Source organism: Anas acuta, chromosome 1, assembly GCF_963932015.1.
Source record: "Anas acuta chromosome 1, bAnaAcu1.1, whole genome shotgun sequence".
Taxonomy (NCBI): Eukaryota; Metazoa; Chordata; class Aves; order Anseriformes; family Anatidae; genus Anas; species Anas acuta.
The window spans coordinates 62,592,489-62,611,914 of NC_088979.1; the positions used below are offsets into that span (position 1 = coordinate 62,592,489).

The 19,426-nt window shown below is 40.2% G+C and overlaps 1 protein-coding gene across 4 annotated transcripts in view; it reads right to left on the bottom strand.

Moving 5' to 3' along the window:
* Positions 1-389: 389 nt before the first annotated feature.
* Positions 390-19,426, bottom strand: part of RASA3 (RAS p21 protein activator 3) — a 140,990-nt gene continuing 121,953 nt past the window's right edge. For 3 of the 4 annotated variants that reach the window (XM_068679130.1, XM_068679112.1, XM_068679139.1), the window contains 13 exons: positions 17,851-17,965; positions 16,874-16,948; positions 16,204-16,327; positions 15,351-15,457; positions 14,644-14,721; positions 13,627-13,704; positions 13,016-13,089; positions 9,134-9,249; positions 8,111-8,193; positions 5,181-5,392; positions 4,336-4,439; positions 2,840-3,023; positions 390-2,256 (listed from right to left, as the gene is read on the bottom strand). In XM_068679130.1, coding sequence (XP_068535231.1) covers positions 2,181-2,256; positions 2,840-3,023; positions 4,336-4,439; positions 5,181-5,392; positions 8,111-8,193; positions 9,134-9,249; positions 13,016-13,089; positions 13,627-13,704; positions 14,644-14,721; positions 15,351-15,457; positions 16,204-16,327; positions 16,874-16,948; positions 17,851-17,965 — 1,426 coding nt within the window. In that variant the 3' untranslated portion in view covers positions 390-2,180. The remainder of the gene's footprint in view (positions 2,257-2,839; positions 3,024-4,335; positions 4,440-5,180; positions 5,393-8,110; positions 8,194-9,133; positions 9,250-13,015; positions 13,090-13,626; positions 13,705-14,643; positions 14,722-15,350; positions 15,458-16,203; positions 16,328-16,873; positions 16,949-17,850; positions 17,966-19,426) is intronic. The other variant, XM_068679123.1, reaches the window with a different exon arrangement.

Sequence of the window (19,426 nt, forward strand, 5' to 3'; positions counted from 1 at the left end):
TCTACCAGCTAAACCACCACGGTCGCTCAGCTGGTGTGGGTCTGCAGCAGGTTTCCTCCAGACGCTTCTCGGAAACGCTCGTGTCTGTTCGGGTGACAGTCACAGAGCACCTCAGAGCCAAAGCTTCACTCACATGAGTCCCCAGGGAGGACTGGTAAACTCTTGAGACCTCCAGCAGACACTAAAGAACACAACTGCAAACACCAGGGCATGCTCCATGCCCCAGCAACTAGGTAATAACACAAGGAATCAGCTGAAAAGGCTGATGTGAAGCTGGGCAAAAACTGCTCCATCCACAGCCCAACTCCAACCAGCTGACACTGTGCCAGCCAACAGCACCCCTGGGTGACCATTAGGAACCTAAGGAGACTCCAGATGCACACGCAGCCTTCAGAAATAAAACATTTCTTTTAATTGGCAAATAGAACACACGTAACAGGTCATTAGTATTTTATAAACAATATTAAGTTACAAATACAGGTTAAAAATTGCAGTTCATGGCAGCTAAAAGCTTGGAGTCCAAAATGCACCTCTGCGACGCGGTATTTCCCTTTCCCCAGTCTGCTGGGTGAAGACGAATAAAAGATGGTTTATTGTCTGCTAGGAGGTGGTCTACTGCATACTCAAACAAAAAGAAAACCTCATTCCTAAGAGCATCACTAAGAAACGGAGGCATTCAAGGTCATTCGGCCATCTCAAGTCACATCAGGTGCAAGGACAGGGTGGAGAGTTACTCTGTACGACCTCCAGCAAAGATCCAGCTACCTTCACATTGAGCTGACAGCTGGATGCTTTCTGTCCCAATTTAGCATCAAACCAGCACTAGCTCCAGGCCACAGAAGCTTCAAGTCCATCATGCAGGCTTCCGTGACATCAAAGCCAGACGTCTTGTAAATCAGACCCTTATACAGAGGAAGGTTACTGAGTACAACTAAACAGCTTACATAAATATATGTCTCGTATTTAGCAGATCTTTATTCCCCTCCCTAACGACTTGTGTTGGTATTAGTGAGATACGCAGCTCATTCCGTTTTTAATACACTCAGAACATTAACGAGTTACCATTACATGTGTTAATACACTAAGTAGCCTTTAGCAGGTCTCTCTCCCTCTCAAAAAAAAAAAAAAAGTGTTTAAAACCAGTTTGGGAAAGCTAGAAATCTATTTTCCAGAAAAGCAAGTGGTACTAAGGTAACGTGGACTCCAGTGCTTAAACATCCTTTCACATAAAAGCCATCTTGACAGCTTTTGTGCCCGGGACTCAGTGTGTCTCAGCTGCCAGGCCTGTCTTCCATTCAGCCTTCGTGCTGTGGCGGTAAAAAGGTCATCAAATCAGCTCACTTCACCTTTCGGCTGGCAGACTTTCAAACATTGCCATTGTTGGGCTGTATAAAAAGAGACGAGTGGCTCTGACATGAGTTCATTTCTTTCTTGCTCACATTTCTGAGAGTCAGTTTTATTACACCACTGGGATTTCATCTTCAGAAGCAAAGTCTGCTGACTGCGGCTGGAGAAATGACTTTGTATCTCAAAAATATCAAGAGTACCATTCAGATCTGAATTTCTATTAAAAATTGTGCACATTTAGCAAAAAAAATTATGCTGCTGTAAAAACAAAAGGTCTGCTCCTTGGCCTGCTCATAATACAAGCTACAATGAAAGAGATTACACCAGAGGTTTTTTTTCCTCTGCTTCTGTTCTAAATGCAGGCATGAAAAGCCAAGTGTTACTAAGCTGTTCCTAAGAGAGCACGCAGGGGTGTGGCATAATATACATGAATCAGGAACAAAAACAGTAACAAACAACAATTCTAGAAAATGCTGCATATCAGCAGCACGCTCGGTTTCTGAAACGTAAGGAGTTGCATGGGAGTTGTCAAGATGAAGTCCACACACCTTGATCATTGAACTGATCACTAGATTCCAAGAAACCAAAGCGAATTTAAAAATACACGTGACAACAGCTGCCTAGAAGGCAGAGTTTCATCATCTGTCAATAACCAGATGAATAAAGTGCATAGCAACTATTATAACAGTTCCTTGAAAAGACAGTATGTTCAGCAAGTCTCCGAGTTTGTAAGCTTGACACTTATCCATACGTTTTGCTACATGTGTGGCTTCCCTTTTGCTTTGCTGTTCAGCTTCACCCTTCAGCACTGTCTGTGGTGTGTCCTTTGCACTTCATATGGAATGCGCTGAGATCTCCGACTGCTGCCTGATGTAAGTCTGGAAGCTCTTGTCACCAATGGGATGTTCTCTAGAATTAACAGTAATAACAACAAATTATATAGAGAATTTTCTGCCAAGAAACCAGAACGTCTGAACAGAAAGAAACAGACAAAACCTTTTCCTGAAGTTTGATTATCAAAGTTGTAATTACAAACTGCACCTTCTTTGCATTGGAAGAACTGACTGGTTGCTGAATTGTTCCCTGCTTTTATTTATTTTTGGTCAGAGATGCAAAGAGCACTCCTTTATTTATGTGGACACAAACTAAGGCCACGTGGCTGTTCCAACCATTCTTCCCACCTTTATACCAACTCTCAGAAACAAACCCATAAATACATGTCCCTTCTGGTATTTACTGCATGTTTCATGAGCACGGGCTCAAAATTAAAAACAATCACACTCACTTTTGAATTACTTTTATGAGTTGAAAAATAAGCATTTAAAAATTCCTTATGCTTTAAATACTTAAAATATTGTGATATACTAAGTCAAAATCTTACTTCCTATGTATTTTCAGCGTCTTTTTTGAACATGAATATGAAGGCCAGAACACAAGCAAGCGAAATACCATTTCCCCAGAGCGTTAATCTGTTGTGACAGCCCATACTTACTGGCTTCCATACTTTGTCTTCTTAAATTTATCCCTCTTATACTGAGCGTGCTCCTGCTCTAAAGTTCCGACACCTTCAATAATCAGCTTTAGTGTTTTATATGTCTCTTTAGGGTCATCAATGATGAATGTAGAATATTCTTCCTCTTCAGGCCCATCATACACAGATTTGCTGCCGCAGGCCTCTGGGGAAAAAATAAAAGTGCAGGACTAGGTATCAGCTTTCAGTTTGAAGTAGTCACGGAAGATGTTTTTACAACTTTGCCCCCAAAAGATTCACACAACAAGCATGAGGACAATATGGCATGATTACTGCACCTGCTACGGAAATACTCTTAAGAAGGGCAAGTCCTGATATTACCACTTTACCCTACCAGGGAGCCTTCCTGGTAAGACATCAGGACACTGCTTACACGGACAACTGCAACACATTCATTCTGTGATCTGCTTTGGCATTGTAGGTGAGCAGTCAGAAAGAGAGAATTTCACTCTTTGGCCTTAGCTGTCTGGCTGTGCTGCTCTTCCAGTCCCAGCTGTCGAGTTACCTGCCCCTTGCTGCACTGCCTGCGCCAGCCCCGCGTCCTTTCCCCTGACACTGAAACTGGACGCTGGCTCTGGCAGGGAGGATTCGTTCCAAGGGCAGGCCGGGCACTGGTTCAGACAGCTCGGAAGTGGTGGAGGATCTGCAGTTTGCAATTGCGTGGTGGCCAGGGCTGGATTAAAGCGCTTTCCAATCCATGTTTGACACCACCGGCATATCTCGTATTATAAAACAGAGTGCTATTTAAAGATCAGTGCCACAGCGAAGGCTTCCCTGCCACTCCCTGTGCTAAATTGGGATTTCTCGTCTGGCACCGTGTACACCGGATACTTTCCTTGGCATGCCCACCAGTATTAACTTCCTCTGCTGTCTCTTCTTTCTTTTATCCTTTATATCACTTCTTTGTCCCCCTAGCTCTTAACCATCCCCAGCCCAAACTTCACTCCTCATCACTCCAGACACCCAAGGGTGATCTTTTGTTGATAATTCTGGAAGAGCCTGTCAAGGGAAGCCGTTTGGATCCAGCCTGTTCTGGGGATCTGAATCAGGGAATGTGCACGTGGCTTCTGGTAACATAAAACCATGTTCCACTGACACCTCAACTTTGCGGGTGCTTCTTTTCGGGCTCAGTAAACTTCTGGTTTAGTCCACGCTCCGATTTGTCAATCCAGAGTATCCGAACTATGCTCTCCAACCACTCTATTTTAGGATGCTGCGGTTTAAGACCGTATTTCAGACAACTGCTTATTATGCAAAGAACTTTGTACAGACTACGAGACTGCGCGCTGCGCCAAAAATAATCCATACAACCGCCTCAAGGCAGCAGAAAGGGAAACATTAACTAAGGGCTAATCGGGATTTGATCTGCAAGGTTGGTCTAGCTGAAACATACAATTTCTCAGAGGTGTTTTTGCCTTGCTAGGCGTATCAGAGGTGCAAAGATCTTTCCCCCTTACCTTGCATTTTCTCCAATTTTGGCATATACAAGTTGAACAGAGAGTAGATGCGCTCAGTTTCTCTATCTCCATCTATATCCAGTTGTATATTTGCAGGCAGGCCTCTGTAAGGGTTAGGAAGAGAGGCAGAAGGTAGATGTTAAACAGTGCATTACGGCACAAAAAACACTTAACGAGGATGAAAATCCATAACTTCCATGTTTAAAACCAAGTACTCATGGAAGCCAACAAAATATATGGAATGGAGCACAAAACTTCCTACTGTTCCCAAGAGAAAAGGTAGGCAGGTTCAAACTTCTTTATGCCTGGGTTTATCCAGCGTGCTCTCACTCTGACTTGAAAGAGAAGACTGTGCCAATAGCCATTCTGGGGAATTAATCTACTATAACCAGATGGAGGAGCCAGAGCACTGAATTCCCAGCCATCCAGGTCTTCTATTCTGAGACTAACTACCACTACAGACTTGTTGCTTCTCTCAGTTTAGACAGAAATAGCTTCCTGGGAAGCAGACTCTTCATTTAACAGAGACCCTGCTCAGAAAAAATCAGTTCAGAATTAAATCCAGACACGATCTTTGTTTCAGAAATTGACAAACAAAATGCTGAAGGGACGTCTGGCATATTTGCTAGTGGCAAACGATCAGAATGAAAATATTTTATGCCACAATCAACTCCTATCAATGTTTTGAACTCTAAAAATTTCAACATTTTGATTTGCAGATACCGACAGCGTCAGAAGTGACAACACAGAGGGCCTCTGAGAACAAGACACTGCCTGCACGTCTGGTGCACTGACACACGTGGCCCTGGCAGTATCCAGACCAACAGCACGGTACCGATCCTTACCCTGTGCAGGGCGTGCAGCCAGGAGTGTTATCTGCAGTGGCTTTACAGCAAAGCCAGTGGCCGTTAAGGTAGGCGGAGGGATGGTAGACCGTCAGGCGCTTCTTGTTGCACTGGCTGACTTTGGTGAGGATGTCGATCCAGTCCTTGGCCTCCACGCAGTTATTTGCTTGGATGTACAGGACTCTTCTTTCAGGCTGGATCACCTGGAACATCTGCAAACACAAGCAAACCACAGAATGAACCACCCGATTGAGTTGGCGAACCTAGGACCGGGCTCAGACCAACGATTTACTGAAGTGAAAACAAAATGCAGAATGCCCCAATAAATACAGTTCAACACAAAATCAAGAAAGCGAGTGTGCCCTTAAAACAAGAAGACCTTTCACCTGCTACAAGGAACAAGATACTGTTCCTTGAGGTGATGATTTGCAAGCAGCTAATATCAACTTGCTGGTTGGGCCTCCGCAAGCCTTGGGGACACAATTTTAGTAATGCCGCGGCTCCAAGTTTTGGATGGCTGGCAGAAGGAAGCAGTGCAGGGCTGAAGGGAAATGCTCATCAGAAGGAGGCAGGAAAGACTCAAAACGAGAGTCTGGATCCGACCTTTGGGACAGCTTTGCTTTAACTGTTATATCTGTAGTATTTTTAACACTTCAGCATGATTCTTTCCTTTTAGGAACTTCCACTCTTCCGCACCCAGCCATAGCTGCTGTTAGCAAATCACAGCAATGCATTTTCTCTGGTTCTCTTTAATTGCCTGGGGGTGGTTCAAATTCCTACACGTTAATTCTGCCTTATGGCTCGGGCACTCAAAATCTAAAATAAAGCTTCCCCTGCCTGTCCAAAACAGCTTCTGCTCCAAGATGGCACAATTGCCTTTATTTTCTTCCCCTTGAAGAGGCAAGTTTCTGATGTCCAGCCTTACTGCTTGATGATGAACACTTGCCATTTCCTTTACCTTCTGCAAATACTTAATATTTATGGGTTTTCCTCTGTCAGATATTCTCAAATTACCCTTTTCCCATTCTACTTTCCCATTTGATTATTCAAGCCATTCGTCATAGCACTGCCCACATAATTTGGAATATTATTTTCCAAACAGCTGGTTCTTCTCTTCTGCTTCAGAAAGCAAAACCAAAAGGGCATAAAATGTCAATTTTGGGGGTGTGGGGTGGTCCTGTGTAGAGCCAGGAGTTGGATTCTATGATCCTCGTGGGTCTCTTCCGACTCAGGATATTCTAAGAAAACTGAAATTCACCTTTGTGTATCACAAAGACCTGAAATATTGGCCTGAATTCTGCACTGGAAGGTCTGGAGAATGTTGCAGGCTGGCACCAGGCACCATCTCTCCATCCCTTGGTACACTTTCAGGTGCACATCCTTCAAAACTGCTTGCAAATATACTTGCTAATTTGCAAACGAACAGCTGTCTTGTAATTACAACATCACTTACAGCAGGAAGCAGAAGCTCCAACAGTCATTTCCCTGGGTTTAGTATCCCCACAGACACTAGACAGTAATTAGAAAGGCACAAAGGCCTCTGCGTAACAGCAGTGGATGAGCTGTGAGTATCAGTCCAGCACTGCCAAAATGCACACCAAAGAGGCCTTTCAGTAAGACTTTTCAGGACATGACTGGCAATCTGAGTTTGGGGAATGGGGAAGGAAGGAACGGAAGAGGAAGACAGCAGTGTGCAGCTCTTGTGTCTGTTAACACACAGCGACAGGGAAGAGAATTTTGGTGTCCTGAAGGGGTAAATGGAGCCTGCTGCATTACAACAAAGGGATAAACTTAAAGGGTAGGGCTTTGTGTAAGGGGATACCAAGCTAAGTGAACTAGCATATGGCAACAACTAAGCCAAGAATTTCAAGTGGTTGCAAGACCTTTACACTGTCAAAACCACCAGTTGCTTCTCGTACAACACACCAGACCTGAGAAATACTTCGAGGCACTCAGTGTGCTTAAGGAAGATGAAGGCCGCTTGAAAGGCGATGCGCAGCCTTCCTGCCAGACACGCAGCTTTATCAGAGTAATAAAAATAGATTTGGTACAATTCAGAGCACAGATACACAGAGAATATTTATAGAAAACGTGTATCTTTAATCACACTTAGCGCCCATGATGGAATATCCATCGCCAATACATCTGCTGTGGTGTCTTGAGAATTCAGTCCTCGCTGCATCATTCTATTTATGTATGGCAAGATAAATGGGAATATAAATCGCACCAGGAGAAGGTGACAATGGTATTTTCTACTGCTTATGGAAAGACTCGGAACCTTCCTTTCTGGAATGGATGTAGTCACCTTCATTTCCTAGTCAATAGTGACTTGAAGCATCCAAAAAACCCACAGCTTCTGTTCAAGCTCACAGTACAATCTTCTACTGTTAACAAAAAAGGGATATTTGCCCTGTAATAATTTTCCCTGTAATTTAAACCTTTTAAATTTAAAGAGAGATTCTGGATGCATTTTAGCCTGGCAGGCTCCGTGTAAATTAAAGAATTCCTTCACTGAAGAGATAATTGGAATTATAGCCCAGCTCCTCTCCATACACAGTAAGTTTTATCTCTAGTGTATGCCTGTGATCGCTCACAAGCAGCCAGTTCCTTCCCAAGGGAGAGGTCTGACAGAAAGGGCAGGGACTCGATTACCTTACCTGTGCCCAGCACTGTGGAGCCCGGACAGCTGATCAGCAGCGGTCAGGACTGAGTGTGCTGCGGATCACGAAACCCAAGGACTGCTGACTGGACTGTGAAGAATCTGAATGGGCTGTACTTTTGGAAACTCCTGCTACTATATAGAGAAGCAGCAGCTGTGGTTGTACGTCTTTCAATAGAAACCCAATCCACGTTACAAAAGGGAAAAAGGCGATTAGGCTGGTGGATCCAGACCAGCCTAACGAGTAAGTTAATGAAGATGACCTACTTACATTTTTCATTTTAAAGGATTCCTCCTCCAGCCTTTCCACTGCCAGAATGTTTTCAATTGGAATGCTACACAGAGGGTGATCACCTGCGGAACGAATACATAGACGCTGAGCAACTTATTCACAATTCAACTTCACCCTCTGCCCTTATTCTTAATGCTGATCCAGTTCCTTTGAAGATCATTTTGACTGCATAGAAAAAAAAAATCTTTCCCTCAGCAGGGATTTACCAGCATGGTCCTGAAGCATTACCTTAATTTCATTTCTGCTTTCAGCAGCACTACGTTATGCTAGCAAATCTCTGAGAAATTGACTGCTGCAGCAGGGCACAGAATATTTACTGAGGAGGTGAAATAAATCATTCTTATGAATAGCTGAAATATTTTGATGGTGGTGACGTAAGATTCCAAAGTTGAGTGTGAGATGGTGACCAACATGATCTGAGTATCTTTCCTCATCTTTTTCACTCTAAATCTATGTATTTGATAGAAGGGAGTGATATTTGATGTATACTACTGAACCAACAGAATCAATTTGTGAAAAGCAGAATTCTTGGTATTAGGCAGCATTAAGTGAACAAATATTTGCAGGTTCAAAGCTGCAAATCCCTGACTACTGCAGTCAGTTGTGCTAATGCTGCAGAATTTATAAGAACTAGCAGAAATGCATCTGACAATATTCAATCCAAATCCAAATCCCAGGGTAAAGTATTTGAGCTCCTGAATTTTGTGTCCTAAGACAATCTCCTAAATAACTGTGAAACCTACAGATAATGCTAATAACTAATACTGAACAAATACTATCAAATATTCTGTTAATTTAGATCATCTTGGGTTATCCAGGAGCCTTCTCTAGCAGTCAGTACAGATATACTAAAAAAGGGCAAGAACATACAGGCTGACAGACTTCTCTGCCCTGTGCCTTCTACAGTTACAGATCCTGATATCAGTGTTCAGTTCTTACATTATCTTCATATTTAATCTTCGCTTTAATGTATGTCTTTTTAAAAAAAAAAGCCTGGCAAACCTTTGTTACCTTTGCTTTTCTGATAGGTGAACTCGTGATTTGTCAAGCGAAACCATCTCTTCTTGAAGTTTTTCATACCAAATCGTTTCCTTCCTTGTGCTCTCTTGATCATGAACCTATAGTAAACAGGACCATGATTGTTAAAATAGACCAGTATTACACTGACATGCATATATATATATATATGTATATATGTTTTATATGTATTTATGCATATAGATTTAGACATAAATACATATATGTAGATATACACAGACATGATGGCACTCACAAAGCTTTAGGAGGGGACTCATGGTGTTTTCTCATTATTGAGGCCTTGTCTTGACAAGGAAAGGAAAGTCACGTTTGGATAGGTTTAGTGCAGCTGTTAGTTGAGCCTGTCCTTTTTCCAGATCTAGATACGGGGGGCAAGACAAGTAGCTTGATTTGTAGTGGATACAGGGACTCTAGTTAATTAGCTGAACTGCTGCATGTGCTCTTTCTTCCTCTGTTCCAAATCCAGCTAAAGGATTTCCCGCTACAGCAGAAAAAGGTTCAGCTAAACCTGACACAACTCTAAAAGCTTTCTTTTTTTTTTAAGCTCAAAACGTTTGGAGTATGTTTAATCATTAAAGGTTAAGTGTAAGGCTTCTGGAGCACAGGGACTGTGTCCTGCCATGCTTTAGTCACTCTCATGCTTCAGAAAAAATCAGGATGCTCCACAACGCCATTTGCGATTGCACATTGATGCTGCCGTTAGGAATGGGTTTTCAATAAGCAATTCAAAGCAAGTTGATGATTGAAAGCTAGGACAACCCCCTTTTCTTTGGCAGACAAGAGGCATTCGTTTAGTGAGTTGTCAGTTTTAATTAATTTCAAACTTGAATTAGCTTACAAGGAACTGTGAGGCATCCGCCGCCTTCCTAACCACTAAATCAATCCAAAAGTTTCAAGGTGACTTTGGAGAGCCTGGTGACTTCATACTGCTCAGCCTCACTTTTGGTGTAAAACGTGTATCCGTATGCAGTAGGGGAGTTGATAACAGCTACTCTACACGTTAACTACTGTGCGAAACACAGAACTGTACAATGGAGGCAGTAAAAACTACTTGCTAGAGAGTAGTTTTTATCAGGTAGGAAAGCACTACGCAGCACAAAGAGCACACAGATTGAACAGCGAGTGATTTGGTTGAAGATTTTCAACAGCAGAGCTAAAATGCTTCAAACAGCCAATCCTATTTCTTGCTTTGGGTATCTTCAGTCAGAAACAATTGCACTGCATCCAACTGAACAGCAGGGCTGTTTAAAGCTTGAACAGAAAACCAAGTTCCTTCAGACTTTAACTATTTTGTGACCAGCTGGGCTCGTGCCTGCTGCCCAATCCAAGTTTTATGGGCAAAAGCAAGCACTGTATAGAGCAAAAATATATATAATTTTTGTTAATCAGCTATAGTTACACACTCATCCCATTTTTAAAATGGTCAGTTGCTGTCTCAGTCCTTGCTCTCGGATTCCATGCAAAAGATTTAATACAACCATATTATTCAGATCATCACCAGGCCCCACTGGAGGGGTGGCAGTCTTTGTATTCCAAGGTTAAAGCAAATTTCAAGGGAAGAGCAGATATCCATGGGCTGGACAATATGCTCTGCAAGTCAGTTTCTCTCTTTTTTTTTTTTTTTTTATGCCAACACTTATAAGGTGACTTAGAACTGAAGATTCCTACTAAGCCTTCCTAGCTGAGACACACAAACTCCATACTGCAGAGCTAAGAGCAGTATGAAATATTTCTGGTTAAAGTTTACAGAGCTGACATAGCTGAGGGAAGAATGTGCTCTGTTTTCCCACAGATAGGTGTCAAGTGTTCAAAACTACTGAAGTTTCAAGGTCAATTTAAAGAAATAAAATAAAAATTGTTTCTAATATTAGCAGAATGTATGAGAAGTCGGAGCAAATAGTCAGAAGCGTGAAGGAAAAGAAGTTGAAGATGAGCCCCATTCCAGGGCTGGATGGCCAAAGAAACTTTCTCTTCTTGTGGTTGTGGTGGACCTGAATTTGGATCTGCCTTAGCTTTGCTTGGAAGCATCAACATGCAGCTTTCACCCACAAGAAAGGCAGGACAGGTTCTTGTAGTTCTCCTTTTGGAAAGAAACAAGCAGACAGCTACCAAGCAGTGATGGCATGAGCAATGCCAGCAAACCCAAGTGCCAGTGACTAAAATCTTTGGTACTACGCATCCATTCAGAAGTACATACGCTATAGCTTTCCATCTAGAGACTCTTAATAGAAGGATAGATTTAAAAAAAAAAAAAAGAAAAAAGAAAAGGAAATAAAATAAAAACGTTGCACAGACAAGCAAACACCCCACTAACTAGACAATGAATCTGGAGTGTAACCGAACAAAAGGCTGTGAAAATTCCCACCCACTCTCCATGACACAGCATGGCAATAATGCAAGACATCAGGAAAGACTGAAGTAGCTGAAGCCTACTCTGCAGCCTTGAGAACGAGTTACATGAATGCTACTTGATGTGTAACTTCCTAGCCACTCGCAGTGAGTTCTTCGGGATATGTACACTGATTATTAAGCAAATTTCAGTGCTTCTTGGAGCTTCTCCCTACAGATAAAAGTCCACAATTCTCTACTTTCAGCAGGTTTTTGATTAAGGAGGAAAAAAAAGAAAAAAAAAAGGACTCGGTCAACATGGAAGAAATAAATGACAAAATGTTTTCTGCTGGTTTTACACAGGCATTTCAGGATTGTTAAACAGACTGCTTCCTTCCCAAAGGTAAGTCAGACAAGTCTACTGCTGTGAAGGAAGGACATGCTGTCAGCCAGGAGCTACAGCAAAGCACCAACTGCCCCTACCAGCTTACCTGCACGAACTATTACCATCAACTTTCTTTACTGTTAGTTTAAGAGTCCTTACAACAGCAGCCACAGGCCGAGCAAGAAAAGACAGAAAAAAATCAGACAGGAGCAAAAGAAAGACAGAGGCAGAAAAAAAAAAAATAATGTTTTAGAGTTAGAGGGAAAATGTTACAAACGATACAATTCTTTTCAGAAACAAAAGAATGATAAATGTACAGAATTAAAACAGACGAACTTGCTTCTAGAGACAGACCCTCATCAAAGAACTGAGCTGCTGAGGCTAACTGGAAGTGGCAGTCAGGTTTTTACCGAAAATGTAATTTTTCTGTGACAGAGATACCAAGAAAGCTTACTTTCAGCAAGAGTTCAGCTTACTAAGCTCTGACTGGAAGAATTTGGATTTTTACTTTCCTCCTCCCAGCCCAAAGAACAATGCACTTAGATGATCTTAACTCATTTTTTAACACAAAAAAAATGTCAACATTTAGTCTCGAAAACTAGCATGGCATATAGAACATGGTTCCATAAAACAGAAAGGTACTGAAACCAGAAACTGTTCCAAATGTACCATAAATTTTCCTCAAAATGGCCCTGATAATGATTAGCATATGCATTTTAAAGGGCAGCAAAAGCAAATCCCATTTGCAGGCTTTGCCCTCAAAAAGATATTCAGTATCTGCATTCACAGTGAAATTTTACAGCTTTTGTTCACTGTGGTTTAAAAAAAGAAAAATAAAACTTGTTCTTAACACTGTGCTGATCTAAATTTATTTTGCATTAACTGTGCTAATTGAGGTCTACAGGCTTTTTTCCTCCATATATTTCAAAACACACTTAATATAAGGTGTTTAAAACAAATGAAAGGATGTTAAAATGAACTAGAGCAGCCACAGAGAGTAGAAACAGCAATACAATGATTTCCCTACACTCTTTTCTGAACACACAGATGGAATAGGGTTGGGGTAAAAGATAGCTGCCTCAGAATGGTAGCAAGTACACGTTCAGAGGGTTTTGTGGCACATGCATGCTTACCCTTCTTTAAGCAATATAGGTTGTTCTATGCTCTTGTGATCTCTCCTTCCTGAAGACGAAATTAAATCTAGAAACTAAAAGGTGAACAAAAAGCATAAATGAAATGGCAGTACAGCACTACCCAAACTAAAATCTTTAACGTTAGTCCAACACGGTGCTACAAGGACATACTGTAAAAGTAGTTAAACAGAAGGGTACTGGCAGATACTTGAGGAATTTGGGAGGTTTCCTGGGCTGTAAACTAAAAATAGCACAAATGCTCCTAAGCAGCAAAGCTGCAGATGACCAGCCCTTCTTTTCCTGTTTCTGCTTTGTTACACAGATCTTTCAATTCCTTTTGGGCTAAGCAATTTTCAGACAGATCTGCAGCATCGTATGAAGCATGCCCATAAGCAGCAGCTTATTGATCCAACCTAATTATTAAATAGAAGCAGACCCGAAGAGATTATAATATTGGCATGCACATAATTTAATGCATTCCCAAAATTACAATAATTGGGAGCCTGCTTTTTCTAGTACACACATCCTAGTTTACAAACAGCACATTCTAGGACTCTGAGCATCAGCTTCAACAACACGTAAGGATGATTCAGAACATTTACATTACGTACATTTTTTACTGCATCTGCGTATTTCTGCTCATTGAAATAGTCATAAAAAGTAGCCATGTAGGATTCCTTGAAATTAGCCTGAAATACAAAAGCAAAACCATGCATATCATAATAGAGTTTATACCTAAAATATTGTTGTTAACAGTTGTAGACCATAAGACAAACCACCACAGATAAGGGGTTTTTCTTTCTGGCCAAAGGTAAAATAAACAAAAAAAGCGACTTTCCCATTGTACAGCACACACTCAGTAGTACCAAATCCTTATTTCAAATGGTAGTAGAACTCATCCCAGATGCTCAATTAATACAGTTAATAATGCATTATTCAAAAGCTTCAAGCTTCTGCTTTGGCTTTTAATCCCGGTCCTAAAAGCTGAAAAAAAGTGTACAAATTCTGTTGCCTCAAAGGACTCTTAACTGAGGTACAAATTCATCTACAGTTGCCTGGGTTAATTGCAACTAGACCACCAGCAACCCCAAGTTATCATCAGATATAGCAGTTTGGTACCTTTATAAACAAGTTTTACTTCATTTAGAAGTACAGAGCATAGGCATCCAGGTCTCATTTCACCCCTGACTGGCAATAAACTGAACTGGTGTGAAAAGCAAAGCCCTGCCTTTCCCTTTACTGGGATATTCTTATCAATTAAGGCTTTAAAATGCAGAGACAAGCTGAAAAACCCTGTGGAGCTGCTATCATGTATCAGATGCAAATAGAGAACTTCACAGGTTTTCCTGATCACTATCTGTTCTTCCAGAAGGAAGGAATGAAAAGCCCTGGAACAGTCTTCTAGGTTGGGCACAAATGTTGCTTTACTAAAATGTAGTTCAGATTAAGACAGGCTTATTTTTCCTGTGAGCATATGAGGCTTATAATCAAAGCAGAGGAAAATTGTTTTGCCTAAAACTAGTGCTACTCAAGAATTGTAAAGGTTTAATTACAAGTGATAAAAGCTTTAAAGAAGAAATCACTTTCCTGAATTAAACCTTTAAATGAAAAAAAAAAAACATACTTACAGATTTAGATTTTGATAGGCTGCCCAGTGTTTGAATGGTTTTAGAGATAAGTGTCAAAGTTCGAGAAGTCTGAGGATCCTAGGAAAGAGAAAAACAAGATTAAATGGATTGGATACTTAAAACATCTCTTAGTTCTTATTCTCCTTGTAGAAAATAAACGTAAGATTAGAAAAGGACCAATAAAACACTATAGAAAAACACTGTTTCTTTTAAAGGTTTTCAACTCTTAAGCCACCCCATTGCTTTGGGTCCTCTGAAGACCAATGAAGTGATTGGCTAAAGAGATTAAGCTACCCCATTGCCTTGGTTCTCTGAAGACTAATCACCTGCAAAACTAAAGTCTATCTTAAAGACTGTTCAGGTCCTCTCCACTCCCAGTAAAAACAACTACCGAAAGTTTTGGATAAGTTGCTTAACATCTAAAACATCTCCAATTGTTGCTGACAATCAATCCAGCATTAATGTAAGGCAGTAAAAACGAGACCATCTACCTTGTTTGACCTTAAAGTTCACTGTTCCTCCCACACCTCCCAAATTCTTCACATACAGTCATTCTCCGTATGCAAGACAGACATAGCAGATCTTTGAACTAACAAAGCTATTTCTCCTAGAGGCTATTAAAAGAATTGAAGAAAGAATCTTGCCAGACAGCCTGTGGTGACAGAACCATATACAGAGCTCGAAAAAAAAAAAGATACAATACTTACAGGATGGTGTGGTGTAAGCTGAAAGAGGTTTGGAGAAAGAATGGCAGGAGCAAAGAATCGCAGGAAAATAAAGCTGCTGACAGCTGTATACCTCACATCTAGGTCACCTATTGAAAAAAAATGTAAAAATCTCTACTGAGTATTTCAATAATCCCTCCTTTAAAACCTTCTGCAATTACCAGAATGCCTTCTGAAAGCTAACTCAAACGTGTGCTGGAAATGTACCTATCTACAAGGTAAATCATTATTCTCATCTGCTTCCTTTCATGAAAATACATAGGTTAGTTGTTTTGCTTGATCCTAGTTTGATATTGCCCACCCATTCTCATAGAGCCAAAACAACTAGGAGGCAGTGGAAAGAGGTCTCTTGACAGCCAGAAAACCTTTGCAGCACATGGGCCTCTGAGGACTATGAGCTTGCAATGACTCCAATAAATTGGCCTTTACTACAAGTTGATGTATGAGAGGAAAATAATTCAGCTGCATGGAGCCTGCAGAACGAGCCATTACAAAAAACAAAACAAAACAAAACAAAAAAACAGAACATTTGAAAACAGCATACTTTGTAAATACTGAAACCATAAATATACACCAACATAAACTCTTTTAAAACGTTGTTTTCCTTCGAATGCTTAAGGAAAACTCACAATCATCAAAAGTACCGTTTTTCATGGAATGAATAATCAAGGAAATGACAGCATTTATAATCAAGAAAAAAAACACAACCCAAACTGCGTTTGGGATAATATCATGTTCAATGACTAAATCTATGATGGATCACGCAGACTTCTAGATTACACCTACATTTAAAGGCTATCCGAGATCTAAAATGAAGCAATACAGAGAAACTCACCTTGAAAACGTTTGGCAGCTGATTCTCGCAGTGAAAAGAAAATATCACACATCACTGTAGGACAGCTTACACCAGACTTAGTAATTACAGTAAAAATGCGATCAACATACTGCCTCAGATTTTCCTGAAAAATACAATGATTATGACAAAATTGGTACCGTTTTCTGTTTTGGAAAGCAGTATTATGCCTGGTTTTATTCATAATGCCATCATTAAGAGATTCTCACTTCCAACATTATATACTTGCAAAATGATCTCACTCTCAGTGATACTCTCTTCAATAAATGCACGTATTTAAGAGTAAAAACGTTATCCCTATCAAAAACATCAAGTGATGTGGTTGCATGACATATTATTTCTTCTCATAGCTCTGCTTTCTATGACATCGCTAAAGCCACAGGCTCAGTTATCCTTGCTCCCAACGTTAACAGTGAATATTTGGCCATTTGTCATCAAGCCCTAATCTTTCAGGGAGGCAGGGAATGTAACATTTGACAGATGCTGTATTTATAGCATAATGCAAAACTGATATAAATTAATTACACACAATTTTCGATGTTAAGGAAGCATTCTAATAAATGACAGATTTATTTGCAACATTAAGTCTGAAGGCCTAAGCTAACACAAGACAGTATAAACAGAGATCCTATCTTCAAAATCTAATGCATACCCTGTTATTTTCCAAGTTTTCACCATCTTTTAATTTCACGGGATCAATTTCACAAGGTTTATGTAGCTGGCAGATCTAGAAAAAAAAAAAAAAAAAAGAGCAATTAATATATTAGATTAGCTTCAAGTTGGAAAAGTTTTGTAAAATGCCTCATCTGATATCTGATTTTTGGATAAAAAGCCAACAGTGTAATTTGTACTTTTTTTCTTGAGAAAGTATCAAAGGTAAATTACAAGTGATCTTTTTTTTTTTTTTTTTTTCCAAATTATTAATATTTTATTCTACCTTTTCTTTCAACTAGGGTGAATAATTGGTCAGACACTCTCAGGCAAGACTGTTCAAGAAAACTCCTATTCTGCCAAAAGAGCCAACTTTGAAAGTATATTTATATTCTTCAGAAACATAAGGTTGTTTGTGTTTTTTTTAATGAAACAGTAGAACAACAGCTGAAGAAATTGTCAAATCATTTAAAGGAAGTCTGTGGTCTGAAAGTATTGCTCAATTACTGCATGAAGAACCCCACACCCACCGTTCTGGACTGGACAGATAATAAACCATTGCCACAACACATACATCATACACGCATTTATCTGAGAAAAATTGTATTCATTTAAAGCCACTAGATGAAATGTATTACTTAGAGCTTCCCAGAAGCTTTCTGCTATATATGCATTATTTATTCATCTAAGTTATTACTTGATTAACTTCTCCGCAACAATACAGGTTAGATTTTATGAAATGGAATAATTTGAAAGCTTCCATTTGTCTAAGTTCATTTACTTTAACACAATGCAACTGTTGCTGAACTGGGTGACTCAGCTTTGGCTAAACTAACACAAGGTTTTAATGTAGAAACAGGCTTGTAAGTGTCATTCCTACAAGTCACCTTAAAACGAGAAGGAATAAACAGTACTTGCTCCCTGAAGGCCTTTTGCAGTGACATTTCAAGTCAAATAAACAGTCTAAACTGCTCTTACCTCATCTATAATTGGCTTTAGTGTAACTTGCAGATAATGCATCCCTGCCAGTTTCATCGTCTCATCAATGCACTTGGAAGTTAATGAGTTTCCTCTGAAAATGGTGTTTGGATCTCTGAAAGTGAACAATTTTCTGTAATTTAGTCTCTTTGTAATAAACTGCTAACATGCAGAAATAGAAGCAGTGAAAGGTGATGGAAATATGTTTTCAACACACAAACAAAAATTCCTTTCAACACCAGCCTGTCATTAAATGCAGTCATGTAGCACTTAGTGCTCTCCCAGGCTGTAACAGAAAAGCAGCAGTCATATTAGGTCCTGAGGGACTAAAGATCATCTATTTTGTATTAGGATGGTGTGTGGAAGCCTCAGTGCACCATCCAAACACATGGCAACAATGCAGGCTCAAACCAAAAGGGTTTACAATATCAGTGAGGGAAGCTGCACCTGCTGAACAGCATTAATTTCAGTAAGGGAAGGAGGGAGTGATTCGAGTCCTGCAACAACACTGGACATTACAAGTGACCTCCTACAAAATATGTACGTTTAAACTGGAAGAGAGATGAAAACACCAGCTCCAATGACATGGCCATCCTTTCTAAGTGGCTTCCAGCACTGTTCTGTGATAATACTGTTAAAACATAGTTCAGATCCCAACTCTGCACAAAGAACTGCGTAGACAGCTGATGCTCTGCAGACTTTCTTATTTTCCTGAACGACCTGCCTCCACAGAATTCTTCTTGTACTACATGGCTACTGCAATTCGCTAAAATTGCCTATTTACACAGTCACATGCACTTTTTTTTTTAAATTACTACTTGCATTTTGAGAATGCCATTGAAAATTTTATGTTCAATTAATTTTGTACATGCAATTCCTTGCTATCAGTTTCAGTTATGCAGGCAGGTACATAATCAACACTACCATCTACACCTGTATGATCAAAAACTGTGCCGACAGACAGCAGATCAAACTTGGATGTGAACTCATATGCTTGTTCTTGAACACACACTAACAGCTTCTCTGGTGCTTACAGCTTACTACAGCTGTGCTCATTTACAAGCAATACATTACAGGATGAATTACTTGGATGGATTTTTTTTTTTTTTTTTTGAATATTGAAGTAAGGTCCCTGCCTGTTACAAATGCCTGAAAGTCCTGAAAACAAACATGTTTGCTGTTTTATCACAGGAACACGACTGACTATGGAGCAGCAAATTTCCTCATCCTGCATCAACCAAGCTGTTTCTGCCAACCTTCAGCATAGAAAAATACACCTGCCTACATGAGGAAAAACACTCTAAGACACTGAAAAAAGCCAACCCATACAAAGACTTTATTTGGTAGGGAGGAATTGTTACTTTAGAGTCAGTATCTGTCATTCCCCTTGGTTCCCAATGATCTCTGCTATTGTCATTCAAGAGCATGGTTAAGTAGGCAGAAGGCTTGTTGCAACATATGTTCTTTAGGGTCTGCTTGATGGAAATAGTATTATCTTACATTGCTAAACTGTCAGCACACCAGAAAGTCAAAAAGGGACTTATAAAAAGTGATAAATGATTCTGTTCTCTGCCAT